At 42.1% G+C, this 20,131-nt stretch overlaps 1 protein-coding gene across 1 annotated transcript in view; it reads right to left on the bottom strand.

Moving 5' to 3' along the window:
- Positions 1 to 5,280: 5,280 nt before the first annotated feature.
- hmcn2 (hemicentin 2) overlaps positions 5,281 to 20,131 on the bottom strand; it is a 69,419-nt gene continuing 54,568 nt past the window's right edge. Inside the window, exons 66-81 of the mRNA XM_024001790.2 lie at positions 19,800 to 19,881; positions 19,421 to 19,591; positions 19,112 to 19,264; positions 18,800 to 18,937; positions 10,457 to 10,578; positions 10,112 to 10,352; positions 9,831 to 9,890; positions 9,436 to 9,555; positions 8,979 to 9,113; positions 8,749 to 8,868; positions 8,489 to 8,614; positions 8,234 to 8,362; positions 7,831 to 8,124; positions 7,462 to 7,581; positions 7,235 to 7,361; positions 5,281 to 6,935 (exon numbers count right to left, since the gene is read on the bottom strand). Coding sequence (XP_023857558.1) covers positions 6,551 to 6,935; positions 7,235 to 7,361; positions 7,462 to 7,581; positions 7,831 to 8,124; positions 8,234 to 8,362; positions 8,489 to 8,614; positions 8,749 to 8,868; positions 8,979 to 9,113; positions 9,436 to 9,555; positions 9,831 to 9,890; positions 10,112 to 10,352; positions 10,457 to 10,578; positions 18,800 to 18,937; positions 19,112 to 19,264; positions 19,421 to 19,591; positions 19,800 to 19,881 — 2,523 coding nt within the window. The 3' untranslated portion in view covers positions 5,281 to 6,550. The remainder of the gene's footprint in view (positions 6,936 to 7,234; positions 7,362 to 7,461; positions 7,582 to 7,830; positions 8,125 to 8,233; positions 8,363 to 8,488; positions 8,615 to 8,748; positions 8,869 to 8,978; positions 9,114 to 9,435; positions 9,556 to 9,830; positions 9,891 to 10,111; positions 10,353 to 10,456; positions 10,579 to 18,799; positions 18,938 to 19,111; positions 19,265 to 19,420; positions 19,592 to 19,799; positions 19,882 to 20,131) is intronic.

Here is a 20,131-nt window from a genome sequence, read left to right as displayed (position 1 = left end):
AGGTGTGTGCCACACGTTGGCTCTCCATTGAACCCGCGGTTTCACGCATTTTGGACCAGTGGGAGGAGCTTAGGCTGCATTTCACAGTCACCAAGTCCAGTGAACACTGCTACATGGCTGAGGTTTTATACTCCATGTACAGCGATCCTCAAAACATATTATATCTGACTTTGCTGGGTGATCGCTGGGTGAGGTACAGTTGGCCATCAAGGCTTTTGAGGGAGAGCAAGTAGATCCTCTTAAGCTACTTCGTAGCTTGGTTAGCCTGATCAAGTCTGTGAGCAGCAGGGTGCTGAATCCACTGGCAAATGTTGATGTACTCAAAGGGCCAATACATGGATACATCAGTCCCWAACCGTACCTTGGTTACCTTWTTGAYTCAAAGGCAGCTGAGCTCCACCTTGCGCCTGAGGATGAAAACAATGTCCGAAAGCGGTGTGTAGCCTTCACCATCTCCCTCACTAATGAGTTGAGGGTGATACTGCCGGACAACATCGAAGCATTGCAGTACATGTCAGTTTTCAATGTGGAGGAAACTCTAAAGCACAATAAGAGCCCTGGAGAAATAGAAAAAATAGCCAAGCTCCTTGCCTACTCCCCTGCAGAGATAGACAAGATTGTCCAGCAATGGCGTGCCATCCATCTTAGTAAATGGAATGAGACAAAAAACACACTGGGCTTCTGGAGTGAGATTTGGAAGTTCAGGGATGCAGCTGATATCAACCTGTTTCAAGAACTTGCCATGGCTGCTGTGTCTGTGTTGTCCTTGCCACACTCGAATGCTGAAGTCGAGAGAGTATTCAGCCAGATGAGTGTGGTAAAAAGCAAACTTAGAAATGGGATGTCCTTGCAGACCCTTAACTGCATCCTGTACATTCGATATGGACTGAAGCTGTCTGGTGAGGCTTGCAATGAGCACCAGCTGCCTGATAATGTTTTGCAGCTTTTTGGCACGTCAGCTGCTTACTCATTTAAGTCAGCTCCCTCAGTTGCTGAACCTGCCATAGAGAGCTTTGACCAAAATGACAATGACCCACTCTTTCTGTGAGCCAGCACAGCCTGTGTGTGTGTGGAGGGGGGTCTGGGGAAAAAAAACAATTAACCTGAATTAGGGCCAGACTAGTTACCATAATTTTCTCACATTGCCATTGACAGTTTTTTCTATTGTCTCTTTTTGGTCAATTTAGATTGTTAATGTAGATTGTATACCAATTTTTTTTTTTAAATGTTATGGTTGAAAATMTTCATGTTTTACTGTGACTTGTTGTAGGCTCCTAAGTGGACCATAAGGTTAAAAACCAAACCAAATTAAGAAAACTAAACTAAAAAACAGCAAGTAAAGCATCGTAACGTGCAATTACCTCTGCAAGCTCCTTGTAGTTGCCCTTGTTGGCGGAACTTTCCCTCTCGTCGTGTCCTCTATCGATGCAGCTTTTTCCCAGAAGCTTGAATCTGATGTGAGCATTTACATGCTCCCAGCTTTTGGTTTGCCGTTTAGCTGAACGATCGATGTTCTTCAGGTCACTGTACCCACCTTCCGACCAAGGCTCAGACTTTCCAAAAAGCAGGCAAGGCCAGCAATACAGGCGGCTTGATGAAAGGCTCCCTGTTATTAACCAGATATACTTTTGATACCAGTTGGTATTGAACGCCCTCACCTTTTCATCCTTCTTCATGAAACTGATCTCAGGCTGATGTCGACCCTCGCTTTTAATTCACACCTTCTCATCCTTCTTCATGAAACTGATCTCAGGCTGAGGTCAACCCTCGCTTTTAATTCACATCTTTTCATCCTTCTTCATGAAACTGATCTCAGGCAGAGGTCGACCCTCGCTTTTAATTCGCATCTTTTCCGTGTAGCAGATATAGGATATGGTAGAAAGAGCATGTGGCCTTTTCTGAAGCCTACAGGCTGGATATAAAATGGATGACAATGTAATGAGATGGGCATTTTTTACGTAATGCAGGTCTCCTCGATCAAATAGCCTAACCTAAATGTCCCTCAATCAAATAAAAAAATTACCTGTCATGTTAACAAACAACATATCCTAAAAACAGGACAGGTAAACAGGACAGGACAGTAAAATGGACAATATGGAATTGGACAATCACAACTGTTGTCCAGGAATTTCATCCCATTGTCATGATCAATGGTTTCACGTTTGTATCCGTGAATTTCTGACAAGCTGATCATTGCGAAAAATAAAATACTTCTGCAATTCCCCCTGTGTAAACACACTGCAAATAGGCTCACAATAACTCTTGATAAAGTTGGGTAGCTGATATTTTTATTTTATTTTATTTATTTATTTAACATTTATTTAACTAGGCACGTGAGTTGAGAACAAATACTTATATTCAGGGTTGAGTAGTTTACTTTCTAAATGTAATCCGTTACAGTTACTAGTTACCTGTAAACGTAAACTTTGGATTACCCAAATTTAGTAACGTAATCTGATTACATTTCGGTACTTTTAGATTACTTTCCCCTTAAGAGGCATTAGAAGAAAACAAAAATGTGTTACCAATTGAATGACATCTATTGCAGGATAAATCAATGTTAAGGTTTACATAGCTGGCCATATATGGATGTTCAATTTTAGGCTTCTTCTAACCCATCGCTTTCTACTACATATAATAGTACGATTAAATTATATCTTTACATGAAAAACCAAAGTATCAGAATTCCAGTCATTTCAATAAATGTTATACCTCTTAATCTTCAAGAATACGATTTGGAAATATGGAAGTATAGATTAGCCAAACTGTTTTACCTGAGCATAACCTCAAAGCAAAGGACTTATTAGCCAGCCSTACTCTGTTGTTTATGATTTTGTTGTCATGGAGGGCTGATTGGGCTCATTGATTTGAGTTAAAAATAAATGCTGCGCTCATGGAATGGCATGCTTTGAGCACTACTGAAAAGTGCTATTTACATGTGAAAAATGAATGCCATATGCTGCATTTGCTATAGGCCTACTGTTTAAATTTTMGTTTTAACCATGTTATGAGGCTATACAGTGTTTGTTTACATTTTGCAATGTTTACAAACATTGGGAGAAAAACAAGCTTATATTTTGGGTTCTCGTGGAGTGTGACAATTCAATTAAACTCATGAGGCATTTATAAGTTATGTTCTTCAAGAATCAAGTCCAAAAATGGATGTAGCAACTACAGATTGCCCCTTTAAGTCTATCAAAAGTGTGCAAGTTTGAGCATGTGTCCATTAGGCCTATGGATCTTTTTTTTTTATCAGCATGAATTAGATTGAGCAATAAAATCCCCACTTTTATTCCATAGGCTTGGATCCGCACTATGCAGCTGTTGCAAGAGCGCATTTTTCACTGGCTGTCCACTGGTTTAAAAAACAATGATTGATAGGCTGTTTTCTTTATATTTTGGTTGGGTCAGGGTGTGACTAGGGTGGATACGCTAGTTTTTGTATTCTCTAGGGTTTTTGTATTGTCTAGGGGTTTTGTATGTCTAGGTATTTGTATTCTAGGTATTTGTATGTTTATGGTGGCCTGATATGGTTCCCAATCAGAGGCAGCTGMTTATCGTTGTCTCTGATTGGGGATCATATTTAGGTAGCCATTTCCCTTTGGTGTTTGTGGGTTCTTGTCTATGTGTAGTTGCCTGTCAGCACTCATTTGTATAGCGTTATTTTGGTTAGTTTGTTCAGTGTTCATTATTATTATAAAGAAGAATGTACGCATACCACGCTGCGCCTTGGTCCGATTCGTATGACGAACGTGACAATACAAAAACTAGCGTATCCCCCTAGTCACACCCTGACCTAACCAAAATATAAAGAAAACAGAGATATCTCAGATCAGGGCGTGACATAGGCAGCTTAAACTTCTTGAATTCAACCATTATTGGTTGCAAATACACATTTATATTTGTGAACAACAACCACAATCCGTAAGGCATAAATATCTAAATGACAGAGCAGCAGTCTGATTCACATCAATGCGCTATGTAGATATCAATACGTGATATCCGTATCGGCGTAGGTTTCACAGCTACTGCCATCCTTACCTCCAAGCGTTTATTCAAATTGGATAATCTTTGGATTCCGACAGCAGTCGCACCATTGGAAGACATAGCTTGGACTGTAGCCTACAAAAGCATATTCCTGCTTTTTTCCCGCGATCCATCAAACACATTTTGTGTGTCATCATAGTGGTCTCTGACTTGTGCTCAGGTGGAACAAATTTAAAAGTGCGCCTTTTTCAATTCTGATTTGAATGTCATTGAGAAAACAGAGAAGTGTCAAAGATTTTTTTTTGCAAACATCCTTTCTGAATTTAAAAGTAATCCTCAAAGTAATCTAGTTTTTCAAAAGTATCAGTAATCTGATTACAATGTTTTCGCTGGTAACATAACGATTACAGTTACCGTTTTTGTGACCCCTTACATGTAATGGATTACATGTAATCCGTTACTCCCCAACCCTGCTGATATTCAGAGTTTAAATGGCCAAGTTGATTAGTCACAGGAATTAGGACTAATAAAGCCAATGCAACGGCCTGTTTTACAAACGGTGGGACTACAACATGGATCGGTATTCAAAATTCCATTGCGGGCCGACATGTTAGCTCGTGCTTACTGGGGTGTAGCCTACCATCTTTTGGACATCTTTTTTTGGTGTTTTACAAACGGTAGGCTTACCACAGATGGGCATTCAAAATATGTCATTTCAGGCAGCACTGTAGCCCTCAGTAAGCACGGACTAACTGCGATGCCGTTTGGACGTCTTTTTTGGGGGTAGAATGGTCGGCCTTGATTTCCACATCCACTGACATTGGTTTTTGGTCCGGTCTGGACRAAATCTGAACCAATCATAGATGTCTATGTTTGGTTCAGATTTTGTCCGGTCATAACTTAGCTGTTAATAAATCACTTATTTCCAACTTTCATTCAGAACCAAAAATGAGCCTGATTTCAATATCTGGAAAATACATATTTTCAATGCCTGGAAAATATGAATTTTCAACTTTCATTCAGAACCGAAAATTAACCTTATTTCGATGTATAGAAAATACGTATTTTTCAACATCTGGAAAAGATTCCTTTTCAACGTCCTGGAAAATATATGTTTTAAACATATGGAAAATACCTTTTCACCTTTCATTCAGAACCTACATTTGAACCAAACTTCAACCTCTGGAATATACATGGAGGGGGCGGCATTTTTTGGTATCGTCACGGGCAGCAGAACAGCAAAGACCAGCCTTGGAGGTAGTGCTGCAGGTAACTGAAACAGTCCAAATATAATTGTGTCATAAATGGCAAAGTTTAATTTCATTTTCTCATTGGTTGACTTACAGTTAAAACACATTTAACGTGCATTACTACCAATGATCAAAGCGGACAGTAATACACATTTTCTAAAACAGACATTTTTGGATGAATTTGATGGTTTTACATGTGTATACAGTGACACTGAAATGTTGGTTAATTCATCACACAGCTAATAGAAGGGAGGGTGCAGTCGAAATTCTAAAGAAATGTACACTGCACTATTGCAGCCATGATTTTGCTGAGTTTGTTCAGCATGTTTAATTCACAAGTATATTGTGCATATTTTCTATTAATATTCGTCTGCCTCCTCTTTCCCTGTTTCACAAACACCCACTGGATGTGGTTCTTCACATTTTGGGGTGTGTGTGTGTGTGTGTGCATACTACTCACTGAGTATGCTTTTGGTTTAACAATAAATAGTTGTTGCTCAGCACGATGTCTTTGTTGCTTCCCTCCCTCTATGGTTTTTAACCATGGAATTTTGAAACACATTTAGAAAGATGAATGGCTAAATCAGAATACTACAGCCTACAGACTAAACGTGATTAAGCAGAAAGGGACATTTTCTCTGATGTCCATGTTGTGGCCCTGCTAGTGGAGGCCAACTCCATTCAGCACAGAGTCCAATGAGAGCAATCAAACTCAAATGGTCTTCTACTTCCTGCTTAAGATGGTTTAGTCCAGGCCGGGGGAGGAAATGCTTTCTCATCCGTTTGTTCTTGTAACACAAACGCCATATGGCTCACTGCTTCGATGAAGCTAAGGCCATAAACGTAAACACACTCAAGTACAGTACATTCAGAATAGCACCTTATAGCTGATTCATGTGACAACAATGACTTAAAAGAATAGGAAAACACGAGATAAAATAATATTGACAAACCTGTAGCATTTTCACAATATAAATAGCTGCACGCCATTCTAATGCTATAGGACCTTCTTTGGCATGTTCATTGTGATAAATCCAACAAAACAGAACAGATTTTGACTAAACCATGTCCTCACAGTTTAAGATCCATTTCAATACAGTTTACATTGTACCACAGATAAGGGTCCAAATATCAGTGAAATCCTTAGTGATAATACTGTTTGCCTTGTCTCTTGATTAGTGCGTCCTTGGCTTGGCTTGGTTGGCATGCTCGTTCTCCCAGGCCGGGGGCCTGATTCTACAGAGATTGAGGAAGGGGACAGGGGCATTTTAGGGAAAAACACAGTCAGTTCCACCCTCCAGCTGAGGGGGGGCTCAGTAGGGGTATCTAGAGATGGAGATGTAGATGATGAAGATGCTCTGGTATGTGATGCGGCCCTGTGTGGAGAGGGTGGTGGCCTGCACCCTCAAACGCACCAGGCCTGGCCTCTGCATGGGCCGTAGGGTGAAGATGATGCCCCTGCCTGCCTCATCCCTGATGCCAAATATCTGGCCCCCTGCCCCCGGATCCCCCTCACTGCCCTGCTCCAGGATGGTGAAGGATGTTCTCTCCTGCAACACCCCCACCTCAGAGAAGGCCGACAGGCGCACCACATTGTGATTGGCTAGGATGCCGAGGGGGAGGGTCAGCAGCTTGTACTGGAGTAGCAGAGGGGAACCTCCAGAGGCACAGTCCCAAGAGCAGGGTCTGTAGCACGTCCTGCCATGGAGAAAGAAGAGTCAACTGTTACACTTCCAGAGGTACTGATACTGTTGTCAGCTGGCTCTAAAGTTCAGTGATACATACAATACATACCTACTGTACACAACAACCAATTCATGGTTTTGTGGCATCAATGGTCGGTGACTTATTACATACATAGCTAACTACACAAAAAATGACTATGGTTGTGTGATAAGTAACTACGGTAACTACAATATTACAAAAATACCCAGGAAACAATCTGTCTAACTAGCCACACATTGCAACACACAGTGGTGTTGATTGAGGCCCCTTACCCTGGGCTCCCTCCTTTCTGATAGGATGCAGGGCAGGGCGTGTCCAGACACTGATGTCCTCCACGAGTGTTGAAGCACATCTGGTTGTGTCCACACTGGATGCCTTGTACTGCACACTCATCAATGTCTGCAAGCATCAGAAAGGAAACTCAGTACCTGTGTATGTTCTTYGCAATGCAAACCCAGTTGTGATGGGTGGTTATGTGAATTGTACGTTTTCTCCATACCTTTACAGCTCCTGCCGTTGGGTAAGAGCTGGTAGCCTGTAGGACAGAGGCACTGGAAACTGCCTATTGTGTTTCGGCACTCATGTTGGCACGGCTTCCTCAGCAAGCACTCATCCACATCTGTACAMAGATCAATGGCATGATGAGGTAAGCACCAGTGGTACCAGATTAAAGTCCCTTGCTTGTGGCCTTTGCTTACAGACGTTCAAGGAAAATGAGAAACTTCTTCTCCATCTTGTCCACAAACACAGATGCCAATTAGATGACAGAACCAAAGTGCCCTTGGTGGTTTGGGTTATTTAATAACAACATCTTTATATGGGGAAATACTTCCAAAGGGACTTCTACTTTAGGGGGAGCAACACTCACCGACACATGTYCCATCTCGGTTGGTGTAGCCTATGGGGCAGCTCTGTCTGGTGATGCGGGATACCCCATGATGCCGTGAGAGGATGGGCCTACCAAGCGATGACACCAGCTGTGGGCGCAGTCTTTCCCTGATGCGGGTACCGTTGGAGAAGGCCTGTCCTCTCTCTAGGCCAGCACAGGAGCGCCCATCCCCCAGTAACACAGTGCCTGGTGGGCAGAGGCACCGGAAGCTGCCTGGCACGTTACGGCACTGGTGGGCACATGGACTCGGCGTCTGTAGGCACTCATCAACGTCTGAAAGGCAAAACAAGACTCAGACACTACTTAGAACAACATTTTATTGAACAGTAGCATATCGTTTTGTGTAGTAAAACATGACTATGCCAAAATAAAAACGTCTTACCCAGGCATGGACGTCCCACCCCCTGGGACTGATAACCTCTAGGGCAGACACAGCCGTACCCCCCAATGGTGTTCTGACAGATCTGGCTGTAGCGGCACATGTGGCTCCCATCCTGGCACTCGTCCACATCTGTGACACAAAACGTTGGTAAACACAGGGCTTAATGTGAGGGTCATCATTCTCATGGCACAAAGCTGTACCTGCATGCAACAACAGTCAGAGTAACAGACGCATTAATTATGAATGGCATCATACCCACACAGGCCCCATTCTCTCCCATTCTCATGCCAGCTGGGCAGCTGTCGAAACACTGGTAGCCTCCCTCTGTGTTGCGGCACTGCTGGTGAGCTGGGCACACATTCCTGCCGCACTCGTTGATGTCTGTTTATAAACAAGCATAAAGGGTTTGAGATTCCATAAGTTAACTGCTTCCATAACTTACAGTTTACTGCTTCCTGGTGTGAAACATTTGATTCTGTTGAAAATATCATCAGTGAGCCGCAGGTACCACTGACCTAGACAGCGGTGCCCAGAGAGCTGGTAGCCAGGGTTGCAGACACAGCGGAAGGAGCCCAGGGTGTTCAGACACTGCTGCTGACACGGGGAGAGAGACGACTCCTGGCACTCATCCACATCTGAAACACACACCACAGCTCTAACTCTGTTACTAATATGCCTTATACAGTTGATGAGCGGCTGAAAGAAAATCCAAAACAAACTTTTCATTTGTTGTGAATAGACTTGCCTTCACAGCTGGTTCCCATGGCGCTGGGCTTGAACCCTGGGCCACATTTAGCCTGGCAGCGGTACGTGCCAACCGTGTTCACACACTGCTGGTTGTAGTGGCACATGTGGGAACCCTGGGCACATTCATCAATATCTGCAGAGAGGTACCACAAATGTGAAGTGAAACATAAGAACACTGTCTACAATAAGTGTTTATACATTCACAGCGATACCATCAGTTCAGATAATCTCAGAACCAGATATTGTGTGCACTAGCTATCTGACTATTTAAATGAATGTAAATATTTTTGTTTTTCTATCTGTCACAATAGATTGCCTTCTAAAGCTTACAAATCAACATGATACCAGAGCCATATACAGACAGATCACCTAATGTAATGACGTATCTAAATAGGAGACATAAAATGGTGTGATAAAGTGTGCAGCATTCATTGAGAATGTTTCCTGTGGCTGACCTTGGCATGTGTTGGTCTTTGGAGAGATGGTGAAGCCGGAGGGACAGGCACAGGAAAAGCCACCCATCACATTGTTGCAGGAATGAGAGCAGGGCGATTCTGCAGCACATTCATCCTCATCTAACGATTCAACAGTTACAGTTTATTAAGATTTTCTGCATGAGTTCATTGTATTGTAATACTTTGTAATTGTATTGTTGTAATACATTATAACACATTATTACACTGTATTACACTGTACATTATTACACTACAATACAAAATATGATTGGTCAATCCAAAAAGGGTATTTGGATTATTTTCATTTCAACAATTTTCTACGGTATACATTGTTTMTTTTTTTTAGCTTATTTTTTATTTTAAATCACAGAAGGCAAAAGTATACAAAAACATACCAGCACAGTAAGAGGCTGTATCCAGGACAAAACCTTTCGGGCATGTTTCTCCATCACCATCTAAAAATACAGAGCACCACCTTAAGTCTATGAACCGATTAAATTGAAACTTACATTTAAACAACTACAATGACAAAAATGCAACATGTTTGCTACAGTACATCAGTTTAAAGTCAAGTGTTTGTCTGTCTTGTGTTWGTCTGTCTTGTGTTTGTCTGTCTTGTGTTTGTCTGTCTTGTGTTTGTCTGTCTTGTGTTTGTCTGTCTTGTGTTTGCACTGACCTGGTAGGAGTAATGAGGCTGTCATCTGGAAGTCCAAACTGAGAGTGAATATGCTGTAGATGGCACTCATCTGGGACACCTTAAGCAGCTGCAACAGGGGCCCCTGGCGCTCCTCTCGGCCCTCGTAGATGATGGAGTGGTTACAGCGCAGCACCATGGGACCGCCTGCTCTCTGATGGGCCTGGGACGACCACGAGTACAGCTGCCCTGGACCCATCTGCACGTATGACTCATCAAACTCCTCCAGGACACAAAGCAATCATCATATTAGAGATAGAGTGTCATGGTTAGTCACGGTCAGGGACTTGAGCTGGCTTTAGAATGAGAGTGTTAGTCATTACACACCTGCAGATTGAGATGGGAGGTTGATAATGTTGGAGGGACAAAGCCATTGATAACGATGTCCATGAGGAGAACCCCCTCTGAGTCCAGACCTCTGGCTACATGTGTTACCCGAAGGCTCTCACCTGGTTACACACACACACAAACAGAACATTCAGATACAGCATGGATTAATACAAATACAAAAAAACTTGTTTTGAACACATAACTATGTCATGTGTCATAACAGCTGACATAACATGGCCATAACTGTCATGACCCATATATTTACATCTGTTGTGATATATATTGCATTATTTTATGGCTGGTTATGACACTTACATTAGTGTCAAAACCCAKATTTATTCAAATTAGAATTTTCCCTGCCAAGAAATTAACTTTCGTTTGAAAATCTCTCTTAAATCCTTTGTTTTGATGTAATGAATGCTTTACAGTCATGTTGTTTTCATCATATTTTAAATAAGTTGCAGAAAATACACTTTATGACACTGTCATGAAGCATTATAACATCCTGTGTCACTTTACTTGGACTAAGAAAGTACACTTTGACACTGTCATGAAGCATTATGACCATCATAATCATATATGCCAGATGGGCATGTACGTGATAGGCCTTTATATCAGTCATCAGTCAAAAAGAGGGTGTCTGGTCCTGCTCCTGAAATCTGTTCCTGCATTCATCTCAGTCATCAGCAACAGAGCATTGGGGTAAGCTGCATGTCTGACATCAATGTGTACACAATTACAATAATTTAGCAGGTAAAAAAAAGATTTATATATACGTTTTGACACTTATGTAGGTGTCATAACCATAAAATAATGCAATTATGTCAGGTTATGACAAGTTGTCAGCTGTTATGACATGGTTATGACCGTGTCATAATGTATTATGACGCTGGGTGTCAAGTAAAGCGTTTCCTAGTATACCATATAGCCTATGTTTTATACAATTCCTTTTTGCAATACAACCCAATGAGAAGGAAAGTAAAAAACAACATAAGGTTGCAAAGACTGATATTTGTGATGAACTGGACAGTATTAAAGTGATACTGAATATATGGTGTTTGGCTCCGTCCAACAGCACTTCATGCTTTTGGTTCAGCCTTTTCCACAGCGCTAAATGTTTCATTTACGTATGAAAGCGTAGAAAACAAATGTCAGCACACAAACCACACACATCCCAATGACAAAAATACTTGACAACAATACAACCAAATTGTGCGTATGGGAAACGCGTGAGGGTGAATGACGAGACAACATTTTACCTTATAAACTTCTTCGGATCCAAACATGTCATACTCTGATCAAAAATAAAATAAATACTAAATACTTAAAATTCTTTCCCATACATGAAAGTCTGTCTTGGGAAATAAAGAGGATTCTTATAGGTTTCAAAGGATGGCGTAAACCATTGCTTTACTAAGGCTTGTTTAACTGGGGCTACATGGAAAATATTTTAGCTGTTGTGAAGAGTGTGTACTCTTATGCACATCGAATTTCCTCAGATCATTTCTGTGGAATACCAGACAGAGGCATACAGCATCACTTACAAACTTTTCACATAGGAATGGGAATGACTAATGCTGGAACACAATGTGACTTCGTTGTAGTAAATTAAGCACAGACCAAATACATGCAAATATTGAAACATTGCTGTTTCCAGTCAATTTTATCTGTGGGAAACAGCTACTCTCTGTGTGCATTTCTCTTTGAAAAATCATCCTCCACATCTACTACATTTGACCTGTAACTAGTATACACTCAGGCTCTTATAAGACACCCACTGTGAATTTGTCATCCTGTCTGCTTTTCACCTTGCTCTGACTTCCCGCTCCTGATTATTAGTCTATACTTCTACCCACTTGATAAACTTTAAGTGTGCCTTGTCCTACAAAATGGTCCACCCACACAGACAGTGTGGTGAAGAAGGCGCAATAGCGCCTCTTTAACCTCAGGAGGCTGAAGAAAATTTGGCTTGTCTCCTAAAACCTTCAAACTTTTACAGATGCACAATTGAGAGCATCCTGTCGGACTGTATCGCCACCTGGTACGGCAACTGCACCGCCCACAACCGCAGGGCTCTTCAGAGGGTGGTGCGGTCTGCACAACGGATCACGGGGGGCTAACTACCTGCCCTCCATGACACCTACAGCACCCGATGTCACAGGTAGGCCAAAAAGATCAAGGACAACAACCACCCAAGCCACTGCCTGTTCACTCTGCTACCATCCAGAAGGCGAGGTCAAAGCTGGGACCGAGACTGAAAAACAGCTTCTATCTCAAGGCCATCAGACCGTTAAACAGCCATCACTAACACAGAGAGGCTGCTGCCTACATACAGACTTGAAATCATTGGCACTTTAAAACATGGAACACTAGTCACTTTAATAATATTTACATATCTTGCATTACTCATCTCATGTATATACTGTATGCTATATTATCTATTGCATCTTAGCCTATGCCGCTCTGTCATTGCCAATCCATATAAAATCTTATTCCATTCCTTTACTTAGATCTGTGTGTATTAGGTATTTGTTGTGGAATTGTTAGATATTACTTGTTAGATATTGCTGCACTGTCGGAACTAGAAGCACAAACATTTTGCTACACTCGTAATAACATCTGCTAAACGTGTACGTGACCAATTACATTTGTTTTGGACATTTTTTACAAGCTTATCACCTTTTTGTACCATGAAAACCATTTATTCTTACAACTAATTCATGACTTTTGGATTACTCAGTGAGATGTATCTTCTGGACTGTCTGCCAATTGACCTGCTAGCTCGGATATTTCTATTACTAGGACACGTCTGTCTAACTGAACAGGTAAGGACAGCCTTGTAATGGCATCAGGATAATTAAGGTACAATGAATGTAATACCTGTGAATTGCAATATGATGAGCTATTTGCAGCATTTACACAATGATTTAGCACTTTGTGTAGGCCACTATAGTCTGCCGTGCAAGCTCCACATTCTAGTCCAGTAAATAAATTATACAAATAATACTTTTCATGATATGGAAGGAGCTCCACCCAGATAATACATGACATATTTTACAGTAAGCAATTTGTTAAAAAAGTAAATTATACTGTACAGGTTCAGCTTGAATACTTATTCCCGTTGCTTTGTAACTCTAGCGATCAATTCTATTGATCGGATTAACGAGATTAATAAAGCACTTGCTATATACAATTTCATTTGTCTAAACTCACACAATCTATTCCATTGTACCACCAGAATGTCAAATAAGCAGGAAGAAGCAAAATCCCAGATGCCAGTGAGTCTTGTAGTCACAAAAAAAGACAGTAACTGTCACTACAATTTCACAGATCACAGAGAGATATGTACTGTATAAACTGAAATGAGAGCAATTCACAACATTGTTCAGTGGAAGCTGCTGTAATGGAGTAAATGGAATGGCATCAAACACATGGAAACCATCCCCTTTGTGTCCAGAGCCTGGAGCCCTTCTCTCCTTCCTCCAGCCTCCTGTGCTGTATGACCCAGGCCTCCTCCAGCACATGTTCCTTCTCCTCCTCTGTGACACAGTAGAGGATGTTGAAGTGAGTCCTGTTCTGCATCTGGATGTCAGCGAAGCTCCCACCACAGTCGTCATCTGGGACAAGGTCATGTTGGCGCCGTTGTCCAGAACACGTCCCACTCCGGTGTGGCCGACCACTCCTAGGTCCCCCTCCAGCAGGTCAGGCTTGATGAAGTAGTGAGTATCCAGAACGCCCACCATGAAGTGCAGGCCTGACAGGTAGACTGCGTGGTTTAGGACTGCTGCCACTCGCAGGCTGTCCTCGCTAGCAACCCCAATGATTTCGGAGATGACGACATCATCTCTGATGGCAAACTTGACGCCCTTACRAAAGATGGAGGAGATGGCAGAGAAGCGTGGCCTTCGGCCATGCCACGCCCCCAGCTGACCACTCACCTTACTCATAGGCAGCCGGTCCAGAGTGATTAAGTTCTTCAGGTGTTTCTGCAACTCACACTGAATACCCAACAGAATCTTACTAGGGTCCCAGTCTTGTGTCTTGGTTTGAGTTCTAATCATTGCATAGGTTTGCTCCATACTCTCCACCTCCGGCTTGGGATAACCAGGGACAACATTGTGGAGCTGAAACCCAAACAGTTGCAACCAACTGCTAATATCTGTAGTGAACTTGGTGACATCCTGTAACTCTCCAACAGCGTAGTGGTTGTTGAAGGAGTAGAGGTTGAAAGGCTTGGGGCTGATGCTGAGCTCCATCCACAGGTTATGGTTGGGAGTGGTCCACCTCCCAGCCACCACATCATAGTCCCTCTTCCCCAGGTGCACCAGATTGGTTAGCGGGTCATAGAGACCGCCCTGGAACCCGATGATCAGCTAAAAGGAGAGTTTGAGTCTTGGTAAATGTCTCTGTAAGTGGTGTAGAGCATCTCCTTGACAATGTGTCCTTGGCTACTGAAGATGGCCAGTGGCGTGCCAGAGTTATCACAGGCTACGTAGTATTCCTCCCCGCTGCTTAGCTCTATGGCGATGAGGTGGTGTCCCTGCAGGTCATTGTAGAGGGAAGTGATCTCAGAGCTGGAGTGGTTGAACATGTCGGTCACCCTGGTAGGTTTGGTCAGGCCAGCATATAAGAACTGCAGCTGTGAGCCGTCACGGGTCCTGCCTAGGCCGTTATAGCGGTAGTGAACACTCCTCTCCGACACTGTCAGTTGCAGCTGTAATCAAACATGACATTGCCCCGCAGGCGAAGAAAGCCATCTTCATCCGTACTGAATTTCTCAGTCTTGTTATGCGGTCTTGTAAGTCGTAGTGCAACGGCATTAGTCTGGCACTGTTGCCATGAATCAGTCAATTAATGCTGAGGTCGTAACTATAAGCTGACTATCAGCATCATACTTGTATGAGTAGCGTGTTATCCACACCGGTCCTGATCAGCGGAGGCTGGTGGGATGAGCTATTGAAGGACGAGCTTATTGTAGTGGCTGAAATGGAATAAATGGAACAGAGTCAAACATGGTTTCCATATGTTTGATACCGTTCCATTTAAACCATTACAATGAGCCCATCCTCCTATAGCTCCTCCCCCAAGCCTCCACTGATCCTGATGTCACGGATAATGATGCGACCCATTTTATCATACTGCACTAGACTTCAGGATCTCATACTGGACCTCCATCACTTGTCCGTTGGCATTAAATATCTTACTCTGCTTCATGATGTGTGATCACTGAGGTAATAGTTCATGAAACTGAATTTCTCAAACTGTTCAATCCTTCCAGTCACGTTATCATAATGGTTAAGGTCAATGGGAAGAGAAGTTTCATTGATCATGGCCTGCATGCTAGTGACACGGTAGTTATTATTGCTGTAGTCAAATCTGCCAATCACCAGACCCTCCACACTAAACCTATAGATCTGTCTCCCAACCAGAGGACCTGGCCATCTGTAGAGGATGGTGCACATGAAGCCCTGGTTCATGAGGTTGTGGTCTTCACCCCCCTCCCCCTGGAGATCCTTACGACTTTTTCCACATTTTGCTAGGTTACAGCCTGAATTTAAAATGGATTCAATAGAGATTTTTGGGGGTCACTGGCCTACACACAATACTCCATAAGTTCAAAGTGAAATAATGTTTTTTTTTTGTTTTTTTTTTACAAGCTGAATGTCTTGAGTCAATAACTATTCAGCACCTTTGTTATGGCAAGTCTTAATAAGTTCAGAAGTACAACTTTGCTTAACTACATAATAAGTTGCATGGAATCACTGTGTGTAATAATAGTGTTTAACATTATTTTTGAATGATTACCTCATCTCTGTACCCCACACATACAGATAATTTTAAGGTCCCTCAGTTAAGCAGTGCATTTTAAACACAGATTCAACCACAAAGACCAGGGTTTTCCAATGCCTCTCAAAGAAGGGCACCTATTGATAGATGGGTAAAAAAAGAGACATTGAATATTCCTTTCCGCATTAGGAAGTTATTCATTACACTTTGGATGGTGTATCAATACACCCAGTCACTGCTGTAAAGATACAGGTGTCCTTCCTAACTCAGTTGCCGGAGAGGAAGGAAACCGCTCAGGGATTTCACCATGAGGCCAAAGGTGACTTTAAACTAGTTACAGAGTTTAATGGCTGTGATAGGAGAAAACTGAGGATGGATCAACAACATTGTAGTTACTCCATAATACTAACCTAATTGACAGAGTGAAAAGAAGGAAGCCTGTACAGAATACAAATATTCCAAAACATGCATCCTGTTTGCAACATGACACTAAAGTAATACTGCAAAAAATGTGGCAAAGCAATTCACTTTTTATCCTTCACACAAAGTGTTATGTTTGAGGCAAATCCAATACGACACATTACTAATTACCACTCTCCATATGTTCAAGCATAGTGGTGGCTGCATCATGTTATGGATATGCTTGTAATAGTAAAGGACTGGGGAGTTTTTCAGGATAAAAAAATAAATGAAACGGAGCTAAGCACAGTTAAAATCCTAGAGGATAACCTGGTTCTGTCTGCTTTCCACCAGACACTGGGAGATTAATTCACCTTTCAGCAGGACAATAGCCTAAAACACAAGGTCAAATCTACACTGGAGTTGCTTACCATGAAGACAGTGAATGTTCCTGAGTGGCCGAGTTACAGTTTTGACTTAAATCTACTTGAAAATKTATGGCAAGACTTGAAAATGGTTGTCCAGCAATGATCAACAACCAATTTGACTGAGCTTGAAGAATTTTTTAAAGAATAATGGGCAAATGTTGCACAATCCAGCTCTTAGAGACTTACCGCTGTAATCGCAGCCAAAGATGCTTCTACAAAGTATTGACTCGGGGGTGTGAATACTTATGGAAATGAGATATTTCTGTATTTCATTTTCAATAACTTTGCAAGCATTTCTAAAAACATGTTGTCACTTTGTCATTATGGGGTATTGTGTGTAGATTGGTGAGAGAAAAAAGTAATTTAATCAATTATGAATTCAGGCTGTACTTAATTTGTGGACAATAAAGGACTAGGAATCTGAATTCTTAAGTGAGCAAAAATGAACTGCAGTCATGGAGCAATATGCCCTCTGCTGGTTCTCTTACAACGTACATACGTAGGATCTTAATTTGACCACTTTATAATGTCAGGAAAATAATCCTGCAGCAAGAGGAAATGTGAGTTATTGTGATGATTATAGTTAAATGGACATTTGTGTAGGGGTTGATAAAAAAWTTTGTTAGGGAAAATTAAGTCTGACAAGTTTCTAAGACCTGTCTAAGATGGGGGGGGGGTTCTAATAAGCTATATGGAATTGTTTTAAGATGGTCTTACCAGGGATCATTTTGTCATTTGATTTGGTATTTTAAGACACCTTGAAGTATCAAAAAAAAAAATATATATATATATAATTTGATGAAACATAATTTTTGGCCTTACTGCTATTTGGCCATAGAAATGCATTGAATAACAGATTCACTACATGAAACAGAGATTTAAGAAAAATCAGGAAACATTTGATATTTKTTTCTTACATGTATTTAACCCCTTATTTTTGGCACTAAACAGTCTCCAAATATACTACCATACATTTTTTCAACTGCTACTGAGGACCTTCAGTCTTGTGGGGCCTGTGGGCAACCTAGAGCAAAACAACATATATGTACGTGTTTGTGAGAGTCTTTCCACAGAGGGGTTAGTGTGTAGCCCAAACTGTTCGGACGCTACAAACAGAAGTTGGTAGATCGGCTGTACCGACTTCAGACGAGTCCCAAGACGCTTGTGGAGCGTCATAGAGCAAAACTAGGAACCCCATCATGTTCGTGAGAGTCTCAACTTTCCATAGAGGGGCCAAACCGACGCTACAGGCAATTTTGTGAGAAGACCGATCTTCGGGATGTCTCATGGGCTGACAGACACCGCTCTAGCTCTGTCACCACAGATGCTGAAGTGCGACAAAGGGCAGACGCAGTGGATTGAGACGCATCCAATATCTCTAGCTTAAACTGACTGATTTTTATGGGGATTTTTTATTATTATGCTAATTCAATATCCAGGGGGGCACGGACATCGACCTTAGGGGGGATAAAGTGGAAATTATAAACTTGAGAAGCCTGTTTAAACCTTGCAATACACTACAAGTTTGTATTTCCTGCTGTTAAGAACATTTCTTGCAAGAACATTTCTTGCAACAGGGGGATCCAATTAAGATCCTACACCTTTACAGATTTAAAGGGAAAATTCAGTTCAGTAGAGACAAACACTGTTGTAGGAATACATTTAAAGTAGAGTAAAACAATTCAGGTTATTTTGCAGGATGTAACTGTATCTGTTCTTAACTGACCTGTGTCAAACTCCAGTTGGGACTCCTGTCTGAACAGGCCCTGGGTCAGTGAGTAGCCGTTCCTGGCTGCTCCAGTCTGCAGCACTGTGGTCCAGTAGATGGGAGCAAACACAGACACGAGCGCCCGCAGCAATGGACCTGCAAAACATCAGCAGTAAGACCACAGCTTATATGGAAATATCTCTAAGAGTATGATAGGTCAGGGTACAGACATGCTCAATGACAGTGACTGACTCAACGTCTTCACAACTTGATTAAGTTACTGACTTGATTGGTATTTCTAACAGAATCCTCTCCCACTCCCATACTCACCCACACTAGGGGGGATGTTGTCCAGGTGGGCCTGCAGGGTGCTGGTTCCATCGTCTAGGTTCTCTGTGATGTTAACCTCCAGGAACGACACCCCAAACTCCCTATCATTCACCATCCCTATCAGGCTGCCCCTGGCCTTACGAGGGGCCTCCCCTTCAGTCACCAAACATAGAGAAAGATGGAGGGGGGAGTGGCGAGAMAGAGAGAGGGGAATATAGTACTAAACTTTTTATTTACATAATATAATTCCATTGTTAAATTCAGCTGCAWCTGTTTGGAGTGACAGGAGATCAGTTCAATCAGCCGTACCTGGACAGAGTCCAGTCTGACATCTTCTGGAGTCCATACTGGGACCGTCACATGATCGCCCCCCATTGACTGGCTCTGGATTGTTGCATAACCTGATTCGCTCCTGAACCCCTCGTCCACAGGTGYTGCTGCATGGGCCCCACTCCTCCCAATTAGAGTAACCTCCCTTAACTGTGGCGAGAGATAGAGAGAGAGAGCGAATACATTTAGAGAATGAAATAAACAATCCATTGCTTTTCTTGACCAGAGTTGAGCGCGACAGAAGGTTTAATTTTCTTGTGTGACCTTGTGTGTAATTTTAAGAATACTCCTATTTCATATTTTCACAACAGTATTTAGATGTTGGTGTGACTGTGTTCATGGTCCACACATCACTTACTCTGTACTTTGAGAGAGACGGTTCTCTCAGCGACTCCAGCCTCACTCTCAGCCACACACTGGTACTCTCCTGCATCTCCTCTCTGACACCGATGGCGACAGATAGACATGTTATGGCATAAACACATTTAACACAAGCACATTATTATTGTTCCTCTGAAATATGAGGATTGATATGCTGGTGGGGACCCTCATCCTTTCACTCTTCCAAATAACATCATAGAATGTAGTGACATTACCCCAGTGGCTCAGATAAATGTGAGTGTGTAGTGTGTGTGTGAAGATTGTGAGTGTGTAGGCTTCTACTAGAAGCTGTACTTGTCATATTCATAT

Source organism: Salvelinus sp. IW2-2015, linkage group LG15, assembly GCF_002910315.2.
Source record: "Salvelinus sp. IW2-2015 linkage group LG15, ASM291031v2, whole genome shotgun sequence".
In the NCBI taxonomy this organism is placed as follows: domain Eukaryota; kingdom Metazoa; phylum Chordata; class Actinopteri; order Salmoniformes; family Salmonidae; genus Salvelinus; species Salvelinus sp. IW2-2015.
This window is presented reverse-complemented; position numbering and strand designations above follow the sequence as displayed.